Source organism: Pseudopodoces humilis, chromosome 1, assembly GCF_049639895.1.
Source record: "Pseudopodoces humilis isolate 2021_Gansu_Grassland_sample_001 chromosome 1, ASM4963989v1, whole genome shotgun sequence".
Taxonomy (NCBI): Eukaryota; Metazoa; Chordata; class Aves; order Passeriformes; family Paridae; genus Pseudopodoces; species Pseudopodoces humilis.
Genome location: NC_142200.1, coordinates 46091408 through 46112281, shown reverse-complemented (window position 1 = coordinate 46112281; position 20874 = coordinate 46091408). Strand labels below are relative to the sequence as shown.

The window sequence follows — 20874 nt, the reverse complement described above, 5'->3', positions numbered from 1 at the left end:
GCTGCCATAATTGGGTGCTGATCCAGTGAAGTTAGTTACACTGTGCAAGTTCACACCACATGAAAACACATGTTTGTAAATATAGGTGTGGGCCTGCAAAATATATGTATAGGCTTGAATATATGTTTTGGACAGCAGTAACTGTTTATTGACTGATTATATAGGACAGGCTTTTTTGAGTAGACCTTCAATTTAGTTGACAGCAAGGTGGGGGATAACTAAGGAAGTATTTCTCTGTGACTTGGCTGCCATATTTGCTGGGGATTCAGGTGCAACTTATTTTACAATTTGCCTTACATGGTATTCTAGTACTCTTGTTCCTTCCATGGCTGGAATGGTTCTCATTCTGAGGATATCTTTATTCAGTGTTTCTGTATCCAGTAGAGCTGCAGTGCAGAAAGGCCGTACTAAACTTCTTTTCCTGCTGTGCACTTTTTACCTTCTTTGGAGGACCTACTGACAGACACCTTACTTTTTATGTGCTGAGTAAACTTCTGAGAAACCTCCTTCCTTGAGAGGAGGGATATGAACTAAGTGCCCTCTCACGGGACTCTTTGGACACCAGCAGCTATGTGCTAAAACTTCTGTAGTTGTTAAAGGATCCCTTAGAGCGAGGTTGCATGTTTCTCATTACTCTGGTACTACTTGAAAAGATGATTCTGATTCCCCTTTCTTGGAAATTAAGGCAATCCAAGACAAAGCTGAAAAATTACTCCATGTTCTATGATCAGGAATGAATCATTTTAGCTGGTGGATGGATGAGGGTTTGGTAAGATTCATATGATTTTTTTTTTTACCCCACTTCACAGACATTGTCTCATATCTGATTTCATCCAGTTAAACCTTAACCTTAGGATTTGTTTGAACCTGAGATTCACTTTTGACATTTTGCTTAGTATGTTCACTCCCGAATTCATGCAGTAGCACACAGTACTAATAAACATTAAGTATTGTGACAAAGTCTACTCAAGTGAACAGGTAAGCACTGAGACCCCAATTCACTATACCTTATTACATGGCCCTAAATATTAAGAGCTTGGTGTGTCTTAATGATGCAGGCTTTCTTAGTAATCGACAGAGACAGTTTTTCAGAGTGCATTTCTCCCTCAGCTGAGCTGAGACGAAGACTTTGGGTTTTAAGGAAAGATAAATCTTCTTTAAGTTAGATGTGTATCTAAATATGTATCTAAATACAGAACCACATACTGTAACATTGAAAAGATTGAACAGAGATGTAGTTTTCCTCACTATTGTGTTTTCTCCTTTTTCTATCCTCTTCTCTTCTCTTCTCTTCTCTTCTCTTCTCTTCTCTTCTCTTCTCTTCTCTTCTCTTCTCTTCTCTTCTCTTCTCTTCTCTTCTCTTCTCTTCTCTTCTCTTCTCTTCTCTTCTCTTCTCTTCTCTTCTCTTCTCTTCTCTTCTCTTCTCTTCTCTTCTCTTCTCTTCTCTTCTTCTCTGTTGTTTTGTTTCTTTTTAATACAAGGCACTTTCTTCTGCAAACAAAAAATGGAAATGTTGTTGGGTGTGCAGAATATGACAAAGAGTAAGGTACAAATGCGTGCAGGGAAGCAATGACTGAGTGTAAGCTGGTCATCAAGTATCCACAATTAGAGGAAGCAGGACATAGTGCAAAGTCAAAAGCTTTTAATTTTCTGCATTCCTGCCATTATATCTTTATGATTAAGAGCAGAGTCCCAGCGGAGCCTCTTTCCATGGTCTCACAACATTTAATTGAATAGTTGCACCACAATGGAAGTTTTAGTGCTCGCTATGGTGGAGTTGGAACAGAACACCCACCTGGTACTGCTTCTGTTTCACAAGGGCTTGGGTGATTTTGAAGTCAAAATGCCTCCAGGCTGTTAAATCTGTCTGCAAGAAGAATGCTCATTTTGCTGTACTTTGTAATATGAGAAAATGCAAAAACCTTAAAGCAAAACCCCTGCTTTACTTCCCTTTCTGACTTTCTATACTATAGTTAAATTTCTAATCAATCACAGTCCTTCCGATTAACAATTATAATGTTGATCCCTGAGGCAGCCTCTCCATTCTGTTAACATACCTGCTTACACTGTGGCTATTCCTGACTTGTTTGAAATGCTTGGATCAAATGAAATCTCAGTTATTCCTCTAATTGGTTATGTTTTTCCCAATGTAGTTTTCAACATATTTTAGACTTCTGAATGCAGAATGTTTGACTGAATTTCATTGCCCTTGCCCTGACTCTTTGGATTGCCTAATTTCAGCAGGTGTGTCCTCATCTTTGGCTAGCTTAGTGCTCAGCAGATATTACTGTAAAACTCCCTCAGGTATGTTTCTGAACTCTCTCTTCAGAAGAATTGAAAGCTCTAGATAGCATGATAGTTTATGATGGAAAAAAAGAAGTCCAACTACATAAAATAGTTCAAAGAAGTATAGCCCATATATTTTATTGTTGCTTTTAGTTAAGAATAATATTTTTTTATTTTTGCTGTGCTTTTTGGCAATAATATAGTGATGAAAGATTCAGACGGTGAAGTCTTATGCACTAATATGTTGAATAGTTTTTATGTAGCAATATTGTTAGTCACTGTTGTAAATTAAAGGTACACAGTGGAATGCAATGTCAAAATTAGTACTTTTATTAGGGAGGGAGAGCAGCTCAACCATAAATTTAAGCTAAGTGTTGTGGCCTGTGACTTCATGCTTTTATGTTTTCTACCAATTAAAACATATAAACATTTTGTAAATAGCCTCACAGTTTGGCAAGTCTTCTGAGTTGCTTTTATATGATAGAGGTCTAATTTTTATACTTGGTAGCAATCCTTTGATTTACAAATAATATTTGTTGTTTGGTATATCACTCAACTTTGGATAGTTGTTGAGAACTAAAACCAGTTGTTCTTAACTTAAAAAAGATTGACATGGTAACTTAAAATGTTTCTGAAGTTACAGTTAATTTAAGTGTCATTCTGTAAAATTTAAAGTGTCTTGTGCTCACTTCTTCTGTAGGGAGAAATTCTCAAGGTGGTGGGAGATTTATCACAAACTGCATTGAACTGTTCTCCCAAAAATAGTCATTGCACTCATTGTGCTGGGCTTTTGAAGACTTTGTGTTATTGCTGACCCCAAAATCAGATCCAGCTCTAGCACAAAGTTGTGTAATCTCTATAGTAACACTGGAAGTCCTGCAGGCTAGGGCATGAGAACCACTGCACGAGGCTTCTGCAGTGCTCCAGAGCTGTTCCTGCAGTGAGACAAAGCTCTTCCTCTGGAACCCCTTCACAGCTGAATCCACAGCAGCACCAAGCCCTGCTCTGTTGTTTTGGTTCACATCAGGGGGGGAAAGTGGCTTTTAAGTCTGGGGAAGGTGCTATATTGTCCCTACAGTACACAAAAATTGGGATGCTAACAGCATGGAAGCGTTGCTTTGTATTAGAGAACTCTGGTTCTATCAATTTGCACAGGAAGCTGATTTGGGATCGTGCTGCAGAGCAGTATGATTTGAAGGTAGCTGTGATTTTTGACTCATACCACAGGAAGATGCATCTAGTTTTGAATTGTAGAGTAACACAGCTTCATCTGATGAAGTAACAGCTGTCTGATAGAATCTTGTAAAAGTTGGATCACATAATACATATTTCATTTATTCCTAGGTCACAATACAAGCAACTCATTCAGAGTTGAGCTAGCAGCCTTAATAAGGGAAATACATTAAAATACAATCTTTCTTGCTCATGTTTTCTTTTAAGTTGTAGTCAATGTGCTGTGTTTTTCAAAACTTTAATTAAACTTTAATTAAAAGTTTAATTTTAAAAATTAAAAACAAAACTTTAATTAAAGCCCTTTTCAATGGCTCAGCATTTTTTTCTTGTGCTTGCATTAGCAGTTGCACATAATTGGTTTTAAAATGCATTTTTGATACTGATTTGATATTTTTCTGAAAATATACAGGAGAAAACCTCACAAGTCTTGTTCTTTGCTTTTCTGACTCTGTCTTCCTCTGGCTCTTCCTCAGCATCCCTTTAGGACGGTCTTGGTTCCCACTCATTGATCTCACTTCCCTCCCTTCATGTCTGTACTTCTGCTTCACCCATCTTCCTTTCCTCATTCCTACATGTTTAATTTTGTGATACTTTGTTCTAAATACCTCTGTTTCAACCCAGTGCAATAAAAGCAGAACCTCTGCTGGTTGCCTCTAATCCTTTGCACTTCCCTGGTTTTCCTCCCAGAACTGACAGTCCTACTGTGCTCCTACTTTGGACTGAAGCCCTCATAAGGAGACATTTATCTTCTGGACAACTGAGGGCTGAATCCTTTCCCATATCAATAGCTTCAGTGTTCTGTGAAGAAATAGGCCATATGTAAGAAATAATTACGAGCATTGAGTTGGTCTTTGTCCAGATTCTAATGGAAAAGTGGCTGCATGAGAAATTTCAGGAAAATAACCGAGACTCATTGATGTAGCTGCCTGCAGCCCTGGCAAAAAGACCAAAGACTGGATTAATGTGGAGAATGGACTATCCCTTCCTCTCTGGATGCAGTTCTTCTTTCTAGAGTACTGTCCATGCTATGTGGGGAGAGCTTCTCCCTTCTGCTTCTGCCATCAACAGGGACAGAAAAAAGATCTCCAGACGTATCTAGGAGGCCTATTCGCAGGCACTGACTTACCTAACTAAAGACATTTTTCACCTTCAGTGGCTGCTTAAAGGAAAGCATGATGTGAGTACAGCAGGGCCGGGGATAACTGAACAACACTGAAAATCCCGTGCTTATTCCAGGCTTCTGCACCCCAGACTGGGAAGCTGGAGCACAAGGAATGACTTCAGCATGCTGTGTAGAGGGAGCCTCTGCAGCCACTGTCACTGTTTATGCAGTGTAGTCATTGCTGTGTATATGTGTACTCAGTTAAGCTGGGTGGAACACACTCAGGAGGTCTGATGTCTCTCAGGTACTACCCACACATGATTTTCTCTGCATCTCTGCTACAGCTATTTTTCCACATACCCAGGAGAGTAGCTGGCAACTCCAGAAATGCTGGCTTAGCTTTCTCTAGTTGGCATATTTTTTGTATTACAATGTATTGTAATATAATAATAAATATTATTTATATATATATATATATATAAATTATATCTAGAATATTATATATGTTATATATACACAATATTCTATATATTATATAAAACATAATATATATTATATAATCTAATATATTATGATATATATGTGTGTATGTGTATATGTGTATGTATATATATATATATATATATATACACATTGTTGGGGATTGACAAATACTGACTGTCAGGAGTGCTTTATACAGTACCTGGATCTGTCAGGGTGCCTCAAGTCCTGCTGAGATGTTTGAATAAAAGGACTGCTTCCTTCTTTGCAGCATCAAGAAATCAAAGCCTTTAATTTTAGCCAGAATATATGGGATTTTTATTTCACTTATTTTATTTCATCTGTTCATGCTTTTGTGGCTTGGTCTCTGTGAGTAAACAATGCTCAAGACCTTAAGACTTCATTACACCAAGAAACCAATGGGCATGCACATGCCAACCCCGTGCAGTGGCACTAAGGTGTGTTCAGGAGCAGCTTAGCACAGTTCACACTCCTTGAATCCCTCTCCTGCATCAGTCTCCCTTTGAGAAGTTTGATTTGTTTACTGAATCATATCAGATTTCTGTCTCTTCTGAGAAATCTGCAACACCAACCACATTATTCAAGATAATGAAAGAAACCTACAATAACAACTATACTATGTTGAGGGAAGTTTTGGTGCATCTTTTGAATGATCTACAGAATACCTCAGATAGATGGTCTACCTGGATTTAGTTGTGTTCTTGCTACTACCACAGTCCAGGACTTTTTAATCTTCATGAGCTAAAAAGGGAGAACAGTCTTTTCCTACAGAAGCAGCATACACAACATCATGATTGTTTGGAACATAGTGTGTTTTTGCTTTTGTGCTAGTTTATGTCCAGCACTCATCTAACAAGTCATTTCAGTGTTTTAGTATTCTGGTTTGAGTTTATGGTGTCAGGAATGGAGGAAAATGTGCTATACCTTTATATATGCATATCTAACTTCTATCCATTTTTTAATGCTTTCTATGATTCAAAAAAATCTTGGCAATTTCCATATGTAAAGAGTTGTTTAAACTTTTAAGAAGAAAATAAGGAAAACATTTTTAACTAATATTATTGGGTGTTTTAGCATTCTCATTAGAATGCAATGGGTAATGGGAAGTTTTCTTTATATTGTTTTAGAGTAAGTAGTGTGCATGCTGCTAGAGATCATGAATATTATATCACTAACAATAATGGTACAATGTAGTTCTCAATCAATTTAAATGACTTCTTTTAATATCATCTTAAGTTCACCTGAAATAGCTTTTATAGAAATCTCTCTCTTTGTATAACACTGTGCATAACACTGAATTTTGATTTTCATTTTCAGATGAGGAGGGCATTTTGTTCATTCTATTTATTGGGTGATTTTTAAAAAAAAATTCTGGGTTTTCATGAATCTTTAAGGCCATTGGCTGCTAGAACATTTTAAATCTGAACAAACCTGAGTGAACAGGAAAAAGGTCACATCAATGTGGAATTGATTAAATTCCAGCTGTTGTCAATCAGTCAGATTTGACCTATGGTATTGGATTACAGCAGGATAAGATAATTTGACTCTTACAGTAATACATCCTCTTTCAAGAATGCATTTCCAGAGTGCATTGTTTCCATTACTGGAAAATAAATGCTGTTTCCACCTTTAAATTCAGTTCTTTGTTCATATAAGAAAATGGTCAGAATTTTGATTAAGTCATATTTCTGTGATTCTTTTGTAAAAATTTGTTTTACTATTATATAATTATACCAAAATGCTTGCTTACAGTTTTAACATTCCTTTTGAGAGATGGTTAGATTTTTATGAAACAAATTTGGCTTAAAAGCAACCAAATAAACATTTTTTTTCAAAAATTAAGGCACTTTCTTTTTTTTTCTCATAACTAAATGGCTGAAGGAAAACATTGCTTTGAGTTTAGTCTGCCTTTTTGCCAGGGTAGGTCTTGGGTCAGGATCAAGATTTAAAGTAGTGAAATTCCATCTTAGAATATGTGATTAAAATTGGCTTTAATGGTTGCTTTTCTAGGTCTTACGTCAGCAAGGTTACTCTTTTATCTTCAGGTGGGATTTATTTGCTAAGGCAAGGATTATTTTTCTTCTGTTGTTGTCTCATCAGATCTGGAGAGAGGCCATTCATGAACTTGGTCAGTATTTAAGCTTAGTGGAAGTTCAGATGTTCAAGTGCCATTCTATGTCCTTGATTCAGGCCAAAACCAAATCATAGGCACTCATGCAAAGTCAGAAGTAAGACAGATGATAGACTTGGTGACTATGTTTCGGTGACATGTTGTCATTAACTAATACTAATTTAATTTTTATCAGACCTGTCCCTTTTCCCATTCTGAATGTGCGTGTACAAACCTCAGCAGCATTTCAAACTGAGAGATGTAAGAAGAACATCATACAAATCAAAGCCTTTCATGTACAACAGTACTGTGAAGTTGCCATACTTTTTTTTTTTCTTTCCATATTTTATTTCCATGGAAATGTGTGAGGAGTGGTGCTGGGTGGCAATCCTTTTAGCATTGGCAGACTTGCAGAGTTCCTGGTATAATACAGATTTTTAAGCGTAGGTGTGAGGTCATTGTTCACTCCACAATATGACTACAAGCAGTGGAGCCCTGGAAAAGGCAAGACATTGTCTATATGCTTCCTTTATTTCCTCTTGAGCATTCTAAACCACTTGTCTTGGTTAAATCTGTATCATTCAACACATGGAGTGTTATCAGCACTTGCTAGCATGCATGTCAAGATAGGACTTCCAAAGATTTTAAGACGCAGGAGAAGAAAGGCAATATATTAATGTTGCCTGCCAGCGAAAACCTGGTTTGAACAGGTAGATGCCCCTTGAGAAATTCAGGTGACCAAAAGTGAGAACATGAAGCACTTTTTTTCTTTTTAGGAGTTTCAGAGCCATTATGCTTTCCCAGGAGGATACTAACCTTTGCACTGGGTGGCCATACCAGATGACATGTAATGTTTGTATGGCAAATATCTCTACTATGAAACTTGACAGTGAAGTAGCAGGAGTTACTCAAAGAGTATCAGAGGCTCAGTAGGAGCAAATCTTGCCGCTGTCCCCAAAGTATTCACCTATTTCTGACAATGGCTAAAATCAGACTTTCCATCAGCAATTTGAGGGCATTACTCCACCTGTGCAGTCATAGAGCATAGATTTAGGTTTTGCCATGGCTCTGTCAACAAGCTGCCACTTACTGTGCTCAGTTTGTTGTCAAATAAGTCATTTTTCCTATGGAGATAATGTCTGTTTGCTGAGGTACCTAATTTAGTATCTCTGGAGGTGAAGCTGGTGCTTGTCAGGCTGTGTTAAACAGCAGGGTAAATTTCAACACTAACAGAAAAGTTGGGTTATTTTCCTCCTGGTTCTTTTTTCACTGACCTAAGTCAGCAGCATTTAGCAAAGTGAAAGTTTCTGAAAGAGGTTGCAAAGTACTATACCTGTGGCAGTCGTGCCTTGGTGTGTGTGTAGAACAGGGCTTACCCTGGAGAGAAGTTGTACATTCTACATTAAATGAATGCACAACAAAAAAGTTTCAGTTTTTTTCCTTATGAGATGTGATATCATGAGAACATGTTCCATGAAGTTCCTGAGTTCCTCCCATTTTTCCATGAGAAGGTTTTACTTTCTACTGTGAATACATTATACAGATACTCAGAAGCTGATGTCTGAAATAAATATGTGAGGCTACATGTAGCTGTGGGATTGTCATGTGCAGAGCTGGTTAAGGACAAGTATTTCAAGGTATCTGTGTTACTGCATTATTCACCATTTGCATCTGCCTCTTGGTGTTCCCAGTTGGTGTGACAGCTATTGAACTGTTCCCAACTGACAGCTGAATGGGCCAGGTGTGCCAAAAGATGCTGTTCCCAGTTCGTGGTTAAGAGCTTGTATGCACTTGTGGTTTGGAGTCTAATAAGCTTTGCAAAGTATTAGCTTCAGGGTTATGACATTTGTGAGGTATGAGCAAAGATAAACTGCTTGGCTGTATTTGATGTGGGGGCTCTGGCAGCAGTTACTTGATAAACTGCTGACTGCACTCTCCCCCATTAAAGTAAGACTCTCCTGCCAGCAGATGATTCTCAGTTGAGGTTGTTGAGGGGGAAATTCCAGTGTAGCTTTACTTGAATATTGAGTGTACCACAGTGTTGGCTCACTTTTATTGACAACTCCATCCATGTCGTGCTTTAATTTTTAAATGGCCTTTAGAATCAATCTGTGTTCAGCTTTTTGTGTAAAGCTAATTTTTATTGTTGTTCTGGTTTTTATGACTGTGGACTAGCCCAAGAGACTTACAGTAAGACTTCGTGTCTTGTAAGAAGCATTTATTCTCTAGTGTTTGGGAGCCCTCTGTGTGATACACTATGAGCACCTGAAGAAGCCCAATGAACCTCTTGGCCTTGGGAACCTTGAACTGAAGGAGCTCTTTGGTCTGTTTCAGACACTGTGAATGAGCTACCAGTTACAAAAATCTCTCCTGTGCTATTTGATACCCACAAACTCTGAGGTCTTGCTTCCATTACTTGGAAAGTCTGTCAAGTGTCAAATTCATCTCAAGATAATCTTAACCTGAGGGTGTGGGTGGCTGGGATTATTATCAACCAAGGGAGTCCCAGTGTAAAGGGTATTTGCATTTTCTCATACATGATTTTGGTATTCCTTAGTGACAAGCACAATTACGTGATTGGAATGCATCACAAATGTACCTGGGTGCTGCAAAAGCAGCTAAGTTGAGCAATATCACTTTTCCAGGCTGAGTACTGTAGCCTTAACACACCCAAGCAATCAGTCAGCTGCACAGCAGAGCTGTTCTGAAGTGTAGGAGATGGTATTTAACATGGTCCTCTTGCAGATGTCTTAATGTTCTCAAACACATTGCCAGGTGAAGTAGCCAGCTGAGAATCTGGCCTTTATTTTAACGGGAATGAAACTGCAGAGAATAACTTTCTCCCTGTACGCTAAAGAAACAGTGTTTATTTGCGTAAGTTTTATTACTGCTGTGCTATATAGAGGTAAGAAAAAGCTCCTGACAAAATCTATGTATATTCTGTTACCAGCTCTTCCATGTTGCCTATATCCTTATCAAGTTTGCAAATTCTCCTCGTCCAGATCTCTGGGTCTTGGAAAGATCGGTGGACTTCGGAAAAACTTACACTCCATGGCAATATTTTGCTTGTAAGTATCAATCCTTGTGCCACTGGTCTTTTGGGGACAGGTTTCTTTCATCGTTTCCTCAGTAGCAGCAAAATCAAAACATGGGGCTTGCTGAAGATTTCACCTGCAAGAGAAGACAGTGAACGTTAAATGCATTTATCTTTTCTTATTTAGCCACAATAAATTAGTGGCAGGGGTGTATGAGTATGGTATTATGAAAGTGTAATTCAGCGCATGAATATTTTTCACTTTCTTAGAAATTACTGATTTGTTTTGTTTCTCTTGTTTTTTGGGTATGTCAGAACTTCAGTGTCCTTCATCCCTTAGGACCCCGGAGTTTCCTGCAAAAATCAAAGTGAAATATAAATGCAAAATCTTGGAGCATCTATGTAGCTTTTCTTCCTGGTGATGATATGAGAAATACTATGCCATGTCTTGTCAGGCACCACTGAATTGCTTATGAAGAGAGATTATTGTTTTGAGGAATGTCTGTTACTCTGTGCTGAGTGACACAATCACTGTTATTACTCTATTGTGGGGAGAATTTACCTGAAAGCAGAGGGGATACTTCTCTGTTAAGTTAAATTAGAACAATAGGGCCTATTTTATATAAAATTAATTTTGTTCTTGCTTGAATAGACTCAAAAGCAGATTGCTTGGAGCGCTTTGGAAAGGAAGCAAATATTCCTGTGAGGAGGGACAGCGATGTCCTGTGCACTACCGAGTACTCTCGCATTCTGCCTCTAGAAAATGGAGAGGTAGGTGCTTTCAGGAAAGCCATGAGTGATGCTGGAAACAAGCATCATTGGTTTCAGAAGTTTGTTGGAAGTAATTTTTTTGGCTATGACTGCTTGAATCTCCATTAGTAAGTCCATAACCTAAACCTCAGTGAGATTTTGGGAGCGTGAGCTGACTCCTTGTAATTTTCACCATTCTCTATGGGGTAGGGGCTGCTCAGGGAAACCTGTGTTGATATTTATCATCATTTATGTACCACACTATGGCCATGTGCATTTGAAGGTGTTGACTGCATTTTCTGAATACTTCCAATGTGCATGGCAAAACCCAGTGCACCAGAGTTGCTCGTGTGAGTAAAGGCTGTAGAAACTGATATTTACCATTCAAGAATAAGGAGCTGTTAAAAAAAAACACAACATATACATACATACATACATACATATATATGTGTATGTACACACACACATACACACACACACACATATATATCCATCCAAACATATATATATATATAAGAAAGCGACATGATTATAATATATTAAAGTATTTGGAAAACATTGGTTTGATTTTAGCCATTGTTCCTTGCTGGGCAGAACTGTGGCTTCTATTACTTGAATGAATGTTAAACTCCTGGATGTGCTGATGGCTACTCCTGGCATTCTGCTTTTATGCCTGATGTTATAATCCCAATCTGAACTCCTCAAGAGTTATCCAGAGTTTTGAGCAGATGGATGTAGGGTTTCATATTAAAATAGAACTTATTTGTTAAAGTATCTGCAAAATTTTCCTAATCAGATATTGTAAAGAATAATTTCCACAGAAGAACACTGCTGATGCCATTCCCTATTACATGCTCTGTGACTTTTCCTGTGGGAATTGTGCTGCAGTTGGAACAATCATCATACCCTTGTTACATGTTTCAGAGTATAGAAGCTACTTGAAAATAGAAATCTGTTATCTGGATGGTTATAAATAAATTAATGTTTTTTTAACTGAGCCCTGTACATACAAACTAGGTTGTTTGTTCAATAGAGATGCATGATTGCTGAGCTGCTGGCAGCTGTTTCTTTAAAAAATAAAAAACGTATTGGATCCCTTGTTTTGGAAGTCAGACAAACTTACTTTCATGTGAGGGGATTTTCTAAAGCAACACTGTGTACTTTCTTCCAGAAGACCATTAATATGCTTGCAGGCACTGGACCTGCTAACAATAATATTTTCCAGTAATGTTTATGCCTTGACCCAAAAATAAATGTGCTTTGGGAAAGATCCAAAATCTGATGTTTTTAATCAGGCTAAACTTCCATTGACACCGTCAACTGTTCAAACAACTACTTGCAACTATTCCTATTGTTTTTTCCCTATTAAAATGTACTTTTTGCATGCTATACCTACTGTTTTCAAAACAGGTAGAAGCACTATTTTTTTTCTTTTTTTTTTTGCTTTTTTTCTGATGTGTTATATGGATAATGAGAATACAGGAGGCTCCAAGAGTAACAACACTATTTTTCCCAATATCCTGACTTCAGTATGAAATGCCCAGTTGTTACTAGAAACAATAGTAAGTTTTTATATTCTTTTATTAGTTCTGCTCTATGCTGCTATTGGCACCTGTAGTTGATATATTTTAACAAGAGTGTGCTTGCTTCTTTGTTAGATTGTAGTATCTTTGGTAAATGGCCGCCCAGGAGCAAAAAACTTCACTTATTCCCCTGGTCTTCAAGAATTCACAAAAGCAACAAACATCCGCCTGCACTTTCTCAGAACTAATACTCTTCTTGGACACTTGATATCCAAAGCTCAGCGAGACCCCACTGTGACTCGTAGAGTAAGTACTGTTGTCACCGAGACGTAAATACTCAACAATCGTACCCAGCATGTTAGGGACCAAAAAAATGGTCTGAATGTTTTAAGCCTGTAACATCCTGACAATGAAATTTGCCTTGACCAACCTTGAAATCCTCATATTTTTCTCCAGGTTTGTCTGAGACGAGAAGGTACCTGGGCCAGCATGGATTTATGGAGGGGCAGTGATGATTAATGATTTTGTAACAGACCATTTTCATTCCCTGCTTTTTAATATGGAAGGAAGCTGAGTGCATCATGTGAATTAAAAAGAGCCAAAGCAAAATTATTCTTAACTATCTTATGCAGAACTGAGGAACTAAATCTCTTCAGCTCTATTTGTCGCTACTTTCTGATACTTATTCACAAAAGGTTTTCAGAAAATAGTACCTGAGTTTCTGAAGGAGCAGAAATCAAAGGCTGTACTAGGTGTTTTCAGTGCATTTTGGGCTATCCAAGAGTTTGAAGGCCAAAGTTCCACTCCCATTCAGTGGGTAAATATAAGGAAACACAGGGAACACCACACAGAAATTCATATACTTACAGAGGTTTCAGGCTTCATTTTGTATTGCTATTTTTAACCTTTTCATTTAAAATGAAGATTCGGTAACAATTGGAGGAAGCCCTGGGGTGAGGCACCACACAAATGTGTGTGAGGGTTTCTGCACTGAAAAACATAAAGCTATTCCAGTTATTTGACAGCACTCCTATCAAGTGCCCTTACTGCCTTAAGTAAATTTTAAGATGTTGCTCACAGGCAGAGGTAAATGCAGTATGCAGTTTACTTGGCAAGCAGCACAGCTGTAGTGTAAGGAACTTCTGTGTTATCCAGGCCAAGGGCTGTAGGATAGATGAATGAAATCTCGAGTGTTTTATTAAATTCCTAAAGGAGAGTGCACATTTTTATGGTAGAGACCTTCCAAGTCTAGCAAACCTGATGTTTAATAATATTACTGACACAGTGCAAGCAAGGAAAGACCTATACATACTTCTTGTGCTTGTTCCACAGTATTACTACAGTATAAAGGACATCAGTATTGGTGGTCGGTGTGTTTGCCATGGCCATGCTGAAGTATGCAATCCAAAGAGCGCTGAAAACCAATACCAGTAAGTAAAGGGAGCCTGACATTTATCTGAGAAAAAGAATATATAATTGCTTTCAAATGATCTTTTTTTATTATAGGATTATGTAGTTATACAGGGAAATTTTTCTTTATTTTTAAAAGAAATAGAACCTGCTAATGGTTGGCAAGAAAACATGTCAAGAGCGATTGTATGTGAAATATAATAATAGAAAGTCTTTACTTCGGTTTTTCATTTTAATTGAAATACAAGTTTGGCAGATTTAATAATTAGAAAACACATAGTTTTTAGAAACACATAGTTCTTTTTGGAAAGAGTTGATATCACCTTCTTGCATCAGGAATTAGAAGTCCAACTCGGGAACAAAATCATGAACTTTATGAAGATATCGAGCACTATGACTGAGCTCATGCAAGTTCCAATGGCTTTAGATTGTTACTGTAAAAACATAAAGACAAACTGAATGGACTATTCCCTTTCCCTGTCAAGTTTTTGACCTCTATGCTGATTTCACAGGGAGTTAAATGAGACTTCTTGGCTCATCTGTTACAGGGAAGTGGCTACAAGTGATCAGCCTGTCTCAAACATATTTTAAAAACATGCTTTAAACCAGCTGTTGCTCTTATCCATGATGACATTAAAAGAAACTTTTATCAAGACAATGAAATATTTTAAGTTGTGTTTTAACAAAGAATAAGTGGGGGAGATGGGTGCCTCCTTTCTTGATATCTGTGCTAGGGAAAAGGAAGTAAAGAAGGAGAGAAATCTATGAAAATAGGATGGTTGTACTCGAAAGTTTTATTGCTTCTGTGTTATTAGACTACACATATAATAGAAGAATGTTGTGAGAGAAAGTAAGAATATGAAATATATAATAGCCTACTGAATAAGAAATACATAATAGCCTACTGAATAGCCTACTTTCTTATAACAAGAATAAAGTAGGCTATTCAGCTAAATAAATCAAAAACATGCTTACATTTTGTTGGTAAATAGTGTGCACAGTCTTAAAAATAACATGATCAAGTTATGATCTTGGTTTATTAAAAACACTGATAAAATTATTTTAAACAAAGTATAATGGAGGAGTTATGAAGGCATTCATTTAAAGGTGATAAATACTTTGATTACTGTAGGTCAACAAATTTCAGCCTTGGAACAAAGCCAAAACAAGATATATCCTAAACTACTGTATGTCAACTTGATTTAATAATATAAAATGGTTTCAGGATCCATTCAGGATCAGGATGTTGCATCAAATTATAAAGGTTTTCTCTAAGCAATGTGTTCTAAGAAACTCATAATCACATGATTAAAGTAATCTATCTTGAAGAATTTTAGGAAATTTCCAAAATGTTGTAGTATTACTGGTGAACTTCTTTACATGTTGGGTTTATATCCTATCCTTTTCATACTGTGTGTGAGTCTTAGACTGTGGTAAAACAAAGAAAAATCCAATTATGTTTTATTAAAAAACTTAAGGAAAAGATTTTAAGCCCAGCTTCTTCAAGAGGCTTTCATTTCTGTAGGTTTCAGTGTGAATGTCAGCATAACACTTGTGGGGAAACCTGTGACCACTGCTGCCCTGGATATAATCAGAAGCAGTGGCAACCTGCAACAGCTGGGAGCACTAACATATGTGAACGTGAGTAGCCAAACAGATGGTGGGTTAAAAGAGGTACTGACAAGGGGGTGGGAATTAGCTGTAGCACACATGTTCTTGAATGCTGTATGCTTTAACATCTGTTTTTTCCTCTATAGAGAAAATTCTTTCCGTACAACAATAAAGAATAAATAATTCCGTGAATTTTATGTTCTTCTTTCTTACTAAACAGTGAAAATACTGATTTTTGTGTGAATATGACATGGGAGAAGGGGAAGACTTTCTGTAGAACACTGAATCAACATTTCTCCCCAGTCACAGCTGTCTCCTGACAGACTGTGGATCTCCAAGCAGAGACCATAGGCTTCTTGTACAAGTCCAAAATGTTCCTTTGCATTGCTCGTCCTCTTGGTGTTCAGATTGCAGAGAGGCTGCTTGAGGCTGCCTCAAGCTGCTGTGAGGCTTTGTGCACTCACAGGTGCTTGAGCTGCCCTCCCTTCTCAGGCTGAGAGATACCCCTCACTGACTGCATGCCAGTGGCACAGAGGTGTTCCTGATGGGGAGTCCTGGTGATTTCACACTTGTACCTCTTCCCTTCCTCATATTTGGGTGTTTGGAGTTTGTTGGCCCTGCAGACTGAGTAATAATCAAGCTGGAGAAGCCCATTCATTTGCCTTTCTCCCACTTTCCCTGTGTTTCATTCTTAAAGAATGCAATGGCATGGACCCATTTTGGTGATGGGTTTGTACGGTCTGGGTAGAAACCAGGTGGGGTGGTACAGAGCATTGCAATCTCTGTGCACAACCATTTCCTTTGTGTCTGGCCCAATCTATTTTTCTTGTCTGCCTTTCCTGAGAGTAGTATAGCCAGTGGGTACAAACTCTTAACAGGAGAACCTTATTTGAAAGCCAAAGAGATGTACCTATATAATTACTCTGAGGAATAAAGAGATGACTTTTTTAATTAAAACTTCAGTACTAAGACTTGGGAGGGGGGAAGGAGGTTGTATGTGATTAAAATGTTTGATAGGAGGTAGGCATGTTGGGACACAGTTTTTGAACAATATTTGAAACCTCATTGAAGTCCCCCTCTTTAAAAGGAAAACATTTTTTGCCAGAAAAGAGACAGACAAAGAGCATAAATAATGTAATGTTTTTTGAAGAATGAATGTATAGAAGATCCTCTACAAGATTCTGAGCCAAAACCACTTCATTTCTACCTACCTCTGAAAAAAATACCCTTTTTAATATGGATTGCTCCTAGCGGTTTGACGTGACTTGTTGAGAGCATTTGCCAGGTGCAGGCCTCTTTAGCTGGCAGCCAGTAGTGAAGGAATTAAAACAACCTTATTCAACTTTCCAGAAGCCTGAGGTTCCTTGAGAAAAACTGATTGAAAGAGGTTGGTGGAAGCTTGTAGGGATCAGCCCAGCATTTTGCTGTGAGCTTCTCAGTATGTATGGATCAGCAAATGTCCCAGAGTGGTGAAAAGGTGCTTGATGAGGTAGAAGGGGTTTCTATTCCTCTATGAGTGGAAGTGTTCTTACTGTAATCAGAGCAGATAATTTCCCATAGCTGTTAGAAGACATAGCTGAGCTGTAGCTCACGGATGGTTTGGCCCTAGAGGCAAGGGAGGTTTTATTTATATTATAATTATATGTGTATATATATATATATATTTATATTTATATATTTATATATTCTCTTTTTTTCCTTTTCTGACTTAATATCTTGAGCCAGCATCTCATTTGTGGAATGTTTTATTTTCTTGAAGAATTTTATGAGTAAGAAAACCCAAAGATCTTCCTAGGCTATTACATCCTGGCCAGGGAATCCAGTTCTTGTCATAAGGGAGCATGATGGCAGGGCATCTCCTCAGCTGTGTGGTTGGTAATTTCTAGGAAAAGGCTTCCTTATCCACAGCTCTTCAGATAAAAAGACGTAGAGAAGATGCAGAGAATGATCCACTTTCTCTTTTCTTGTCTGTATGACTATGGAGCAAGACACAGAAAATCATTTGTCCCTGAGTTGTGCTCCCAGTTGTGCCAGGAACTTGGAATAGAGTTTGGAAGACTTACTTCCCATATGCTTCCCTCATCCTGAAGTAGGGGCAGAGCCCTTAGCTTCTGTAACCCATTGCCTTCCAGAGTATTGTGTCCACTGGTCCAGATGAAGGGAGGGTTTCCCTAAACATGAAGTAATAGCTTTACAAAGTTGTAACTTCAGGTATTTCCTGAAGGGAAGGTAATTTCCTATAGTTAAAAGGTCAGCTAGCACCCAGCTGCTTGGGGAAGCCTGTTTTTGCTACCTGCATTATTTCAAAAAACTTCCCATTTTCCTCTTGAGCAAAGAAGGAAGATAAAATCAGGAGAAAAAAGAGGATATTGAATGAGTTTATTCTATTTATTTGTTGTTATGGTTCCTTTCTATTCAGAATTTTATTATAGCCAAGTTTGCTGGTATAGTGTTATCTACAGCAGAATATAAGAATTCTTTGGTGTAGGTCTTTTCATTTAAATGTGTATATCTTATCTAGAATTGTTCACTTTAAATAAAGGTTTAGTGCACTTAGCATCAGTCCAGATGTGTTTTTGAGACATGAAGAAATAAACATTTGAGCACATTTTTGATAATTTAAAAAAACCTGCTGTGGCCATTCTTCCGGAGCTTCCTAGTTCTGCATTTATGCATAACTATATAGCTTTGAGATGGTACAATTGTTACCTTCTCTGGTAAGACTACCTGCACATTTTCTTCATGTCTGCATTACTGTACTCTGTTTCTGGTATGAAAATCGGGTTGTTTATAGGTAAATATGTGCATTTGAGTGTATTCCAGCATACCTAAGTGTATGTCACATAAAAAATCTGGTCTTCTTTTATACCTCTGCCGGAGGTGAATGCTGGAGATTTCTAGATTCTAGCATTATAAAGAAAGCTGACTTGGAATATTACTTTTTCAGCCTGCAATTGCCATGGACATGCCACTGATTGCTACTATGATGCTGACGTTGATCAGCGTCAAGAAAGCTTAAACATCCATGGGCATTATGAAGGTGGAGGAGTCTGCATTAACTGCCAGGTAAAAAGGTCATTTTGATCAGTTTAAAAAAATGTTCACACCAGTAGTTTTAGGTCTGACCAGTCCAGATAGGCCCATTTCTCTGATGGTATTACTACTTGTACTTAAACTGTGGAAAAAGGTGCGGAAATAATTTACCTTGTTCAACATTTCTTGGTAATGTGCAAAAGACACATAAAAATTGTATTTATGCTCAGTCCTGTGTGATCAAAATAAAACCACTCAATCAAACCAAACAATTTAGTCAGTTATAAAAATTCCCTTTCCTGTTATTACAAAGTCTGCCATTTCCCTGCTTTACAGAAGGAGGTAAAATTAACCAAATAAAATGCCAACTCAGGCCAGCTGGATACTTACTGCAGCAAAACAGAGTGCTCTCTCATATCAGCAGAAGTAAGAGAGGATCTAGACTATACCAAGATGGAAAGTTAGAGATATTGGGAACGCACAGAATCATAGAAGAGGGCTCTGGAATCCTTTTGGACTAGTGCTCCACTCAAACCAAGGCTAGGTGCAAAATTAAATCCAGTTGCACTGAGAAACACCCAATTGAATTCTGCAAATTTCTGAGGATGCACTTTACACACACTCTGGGTAATCTTTAACAGCACTTAATCACACTCCTGTTCAGTAGGAATTTCCCCAATTGCAGCTTGTGATAGCTTTTGGGCTTGTGCTGTTTATGTGGGAAGAGTTGGCTCTGTCTTTTCTGTAGAGATACCTCAGGTAAACAGCCATTAGGCACCTTCCCCCTCCATGCCAGCCAAAGTCATTCCCTTAGTTTCCCCTGGAAACTGAGAGGAGGAGCTCTATAACTATCTTAGAGGCTCCATTAGATTGAATCAAAAGTTGTAAATATGGAATCAGAGACTTTACACTGTGTCTGTGATAAATGGATAGCACATTCTTGGAAAGAGCAAGAATTTCTTTCATTCTGGCTTTGTTCTACTCTAGCAATGACTGTGAGGAAAGATCCAATAAGAGTGATAGAGATCTAATCTTGGCCTTATCTCTGCTTGTAACAGGACTGAACTACTTGACCTCCCAAGGTCCATTACAACATGAGTTATTCATTGGTTCAGTGATCTCGTGGTTAAATAAATCCAGACTTACTTGGAAGTCCATCTTCCTTTTATTGTCAAGTCATCTGATGTATGACAAGCAGCTGACCAGAATTTTGCATTACAGGAGGATTGTTGTCAATTCTATGTTCCTGTGAAATCTATGTGTCATGATTTATGTATTACCATGTTGTGCATTTTAAAATATAGCTGTATTTAAGCAACAAAAAGGGCAGATATCCAGTATAGAGTGCTTTCCATATTGTTACCACAGTATAATCAGATATTGTCCAAAAGGCAGTCAGAAAAGAGTAGAGTTATTTTTACTAACATGAGTAGAAGAAATGTTCTTTGTTTTCCATTGACATTTCTGTGCAGAACTTTGTTCATGCTCTAGTAATGCTATGTTCATGCTCTTTGTTCATGTTCTAGAAAGATTTACCATGTTGGTTCTTTCTGTCTTGTTCATGAAATGACCTTGTTTCAGGTCTTTGTTCATGAAAGAACATTTCTTTTTAATACTGCTTCAAAGATAGAAAAGAGTAAAATTAGTCTAAATCTACAAATCCTAATTATATGACTGGTACAAATTGTTCATAATTAATTTTGTGGTAGTTAAGTTGGATTAAATGGGTTTAAATCAAATTAGAGTTTTTTTTGTTTGTTTTTTTTTTTTCCATTGACTAAGTGCATGAATTTAAGTTTACTTTCTCTGTGTCAGGGGAAAGAAAAGTTTTAGGAATGGATGCCTGAATGAAGAAGTGATATAACTGAAGTGTTGCATACAAAGATAGAATCAGTTTCTTTAGGGTATGATGACAAAGGAGCTCTGGAAATCACATAGTCCTACCCAGAGTAGGTCTAATATGATTAGGTTGCTCAGGAACTCGTTCCTCCAAGCTTTGAACACCTCCAAAGGCTGGAATGCTACAACCACTCATGGCAACCTATTTCAGTGTTTGACTGCCTGCATGACAAATTTTGTCCCTAATATCTAATCGAAATTTTCCATGTTCCAGTCTGTCCCTGTTGCCTCATCCTTTTGCTGTGCACCTCTGATCAGAGTCTGGGTCCATCCACTCTGTATTCTCTGATCCGGTAGTTGTGGGTAGCAATAAATTTGCCCTTCTCTTAATGCTGAAGAAACCCAACCATCTCAGCCTCTTCTTGGATGTCATGTGCTTCAG

General features: G+C 37.8%; 1 protein-coding gene across 1 annotated transcript in view; it reads left to right on the top strand.

The window, feature by feature from the left end:
- The window catches only part of LAMA3 (laminin subunit alpha 3), a 110318-nt gene that overhangs the window by 7951 nt on the left and 81493 nt on the right, over window positions 1-20874 (top strand). Inside the window, exons 4-9 of the mRNA XM_014253369.2 lie at window positions 10183-10300; window positions 10919-11037; window positions 12675-12845; window positions 13872-13969; window positions 15475-15590; window positions 18508-18626. Of these exons, the coding sequence (XP_014108844.2) occupies window positions 10183-10300; window positions 10919-11037; window positions 12675-12845; window positions 13872-13969; window positions 15475-15590; window positions 18508-18626 (741 nt within the window). The remainder of the gene's footprint in view (window positions 1-10182; window positions 10301-10918; window positions 11038-12674; window positions 12846-13871; window positions 13970-15474; window positions 15591-18507; window positions 18627-20874) is intronic.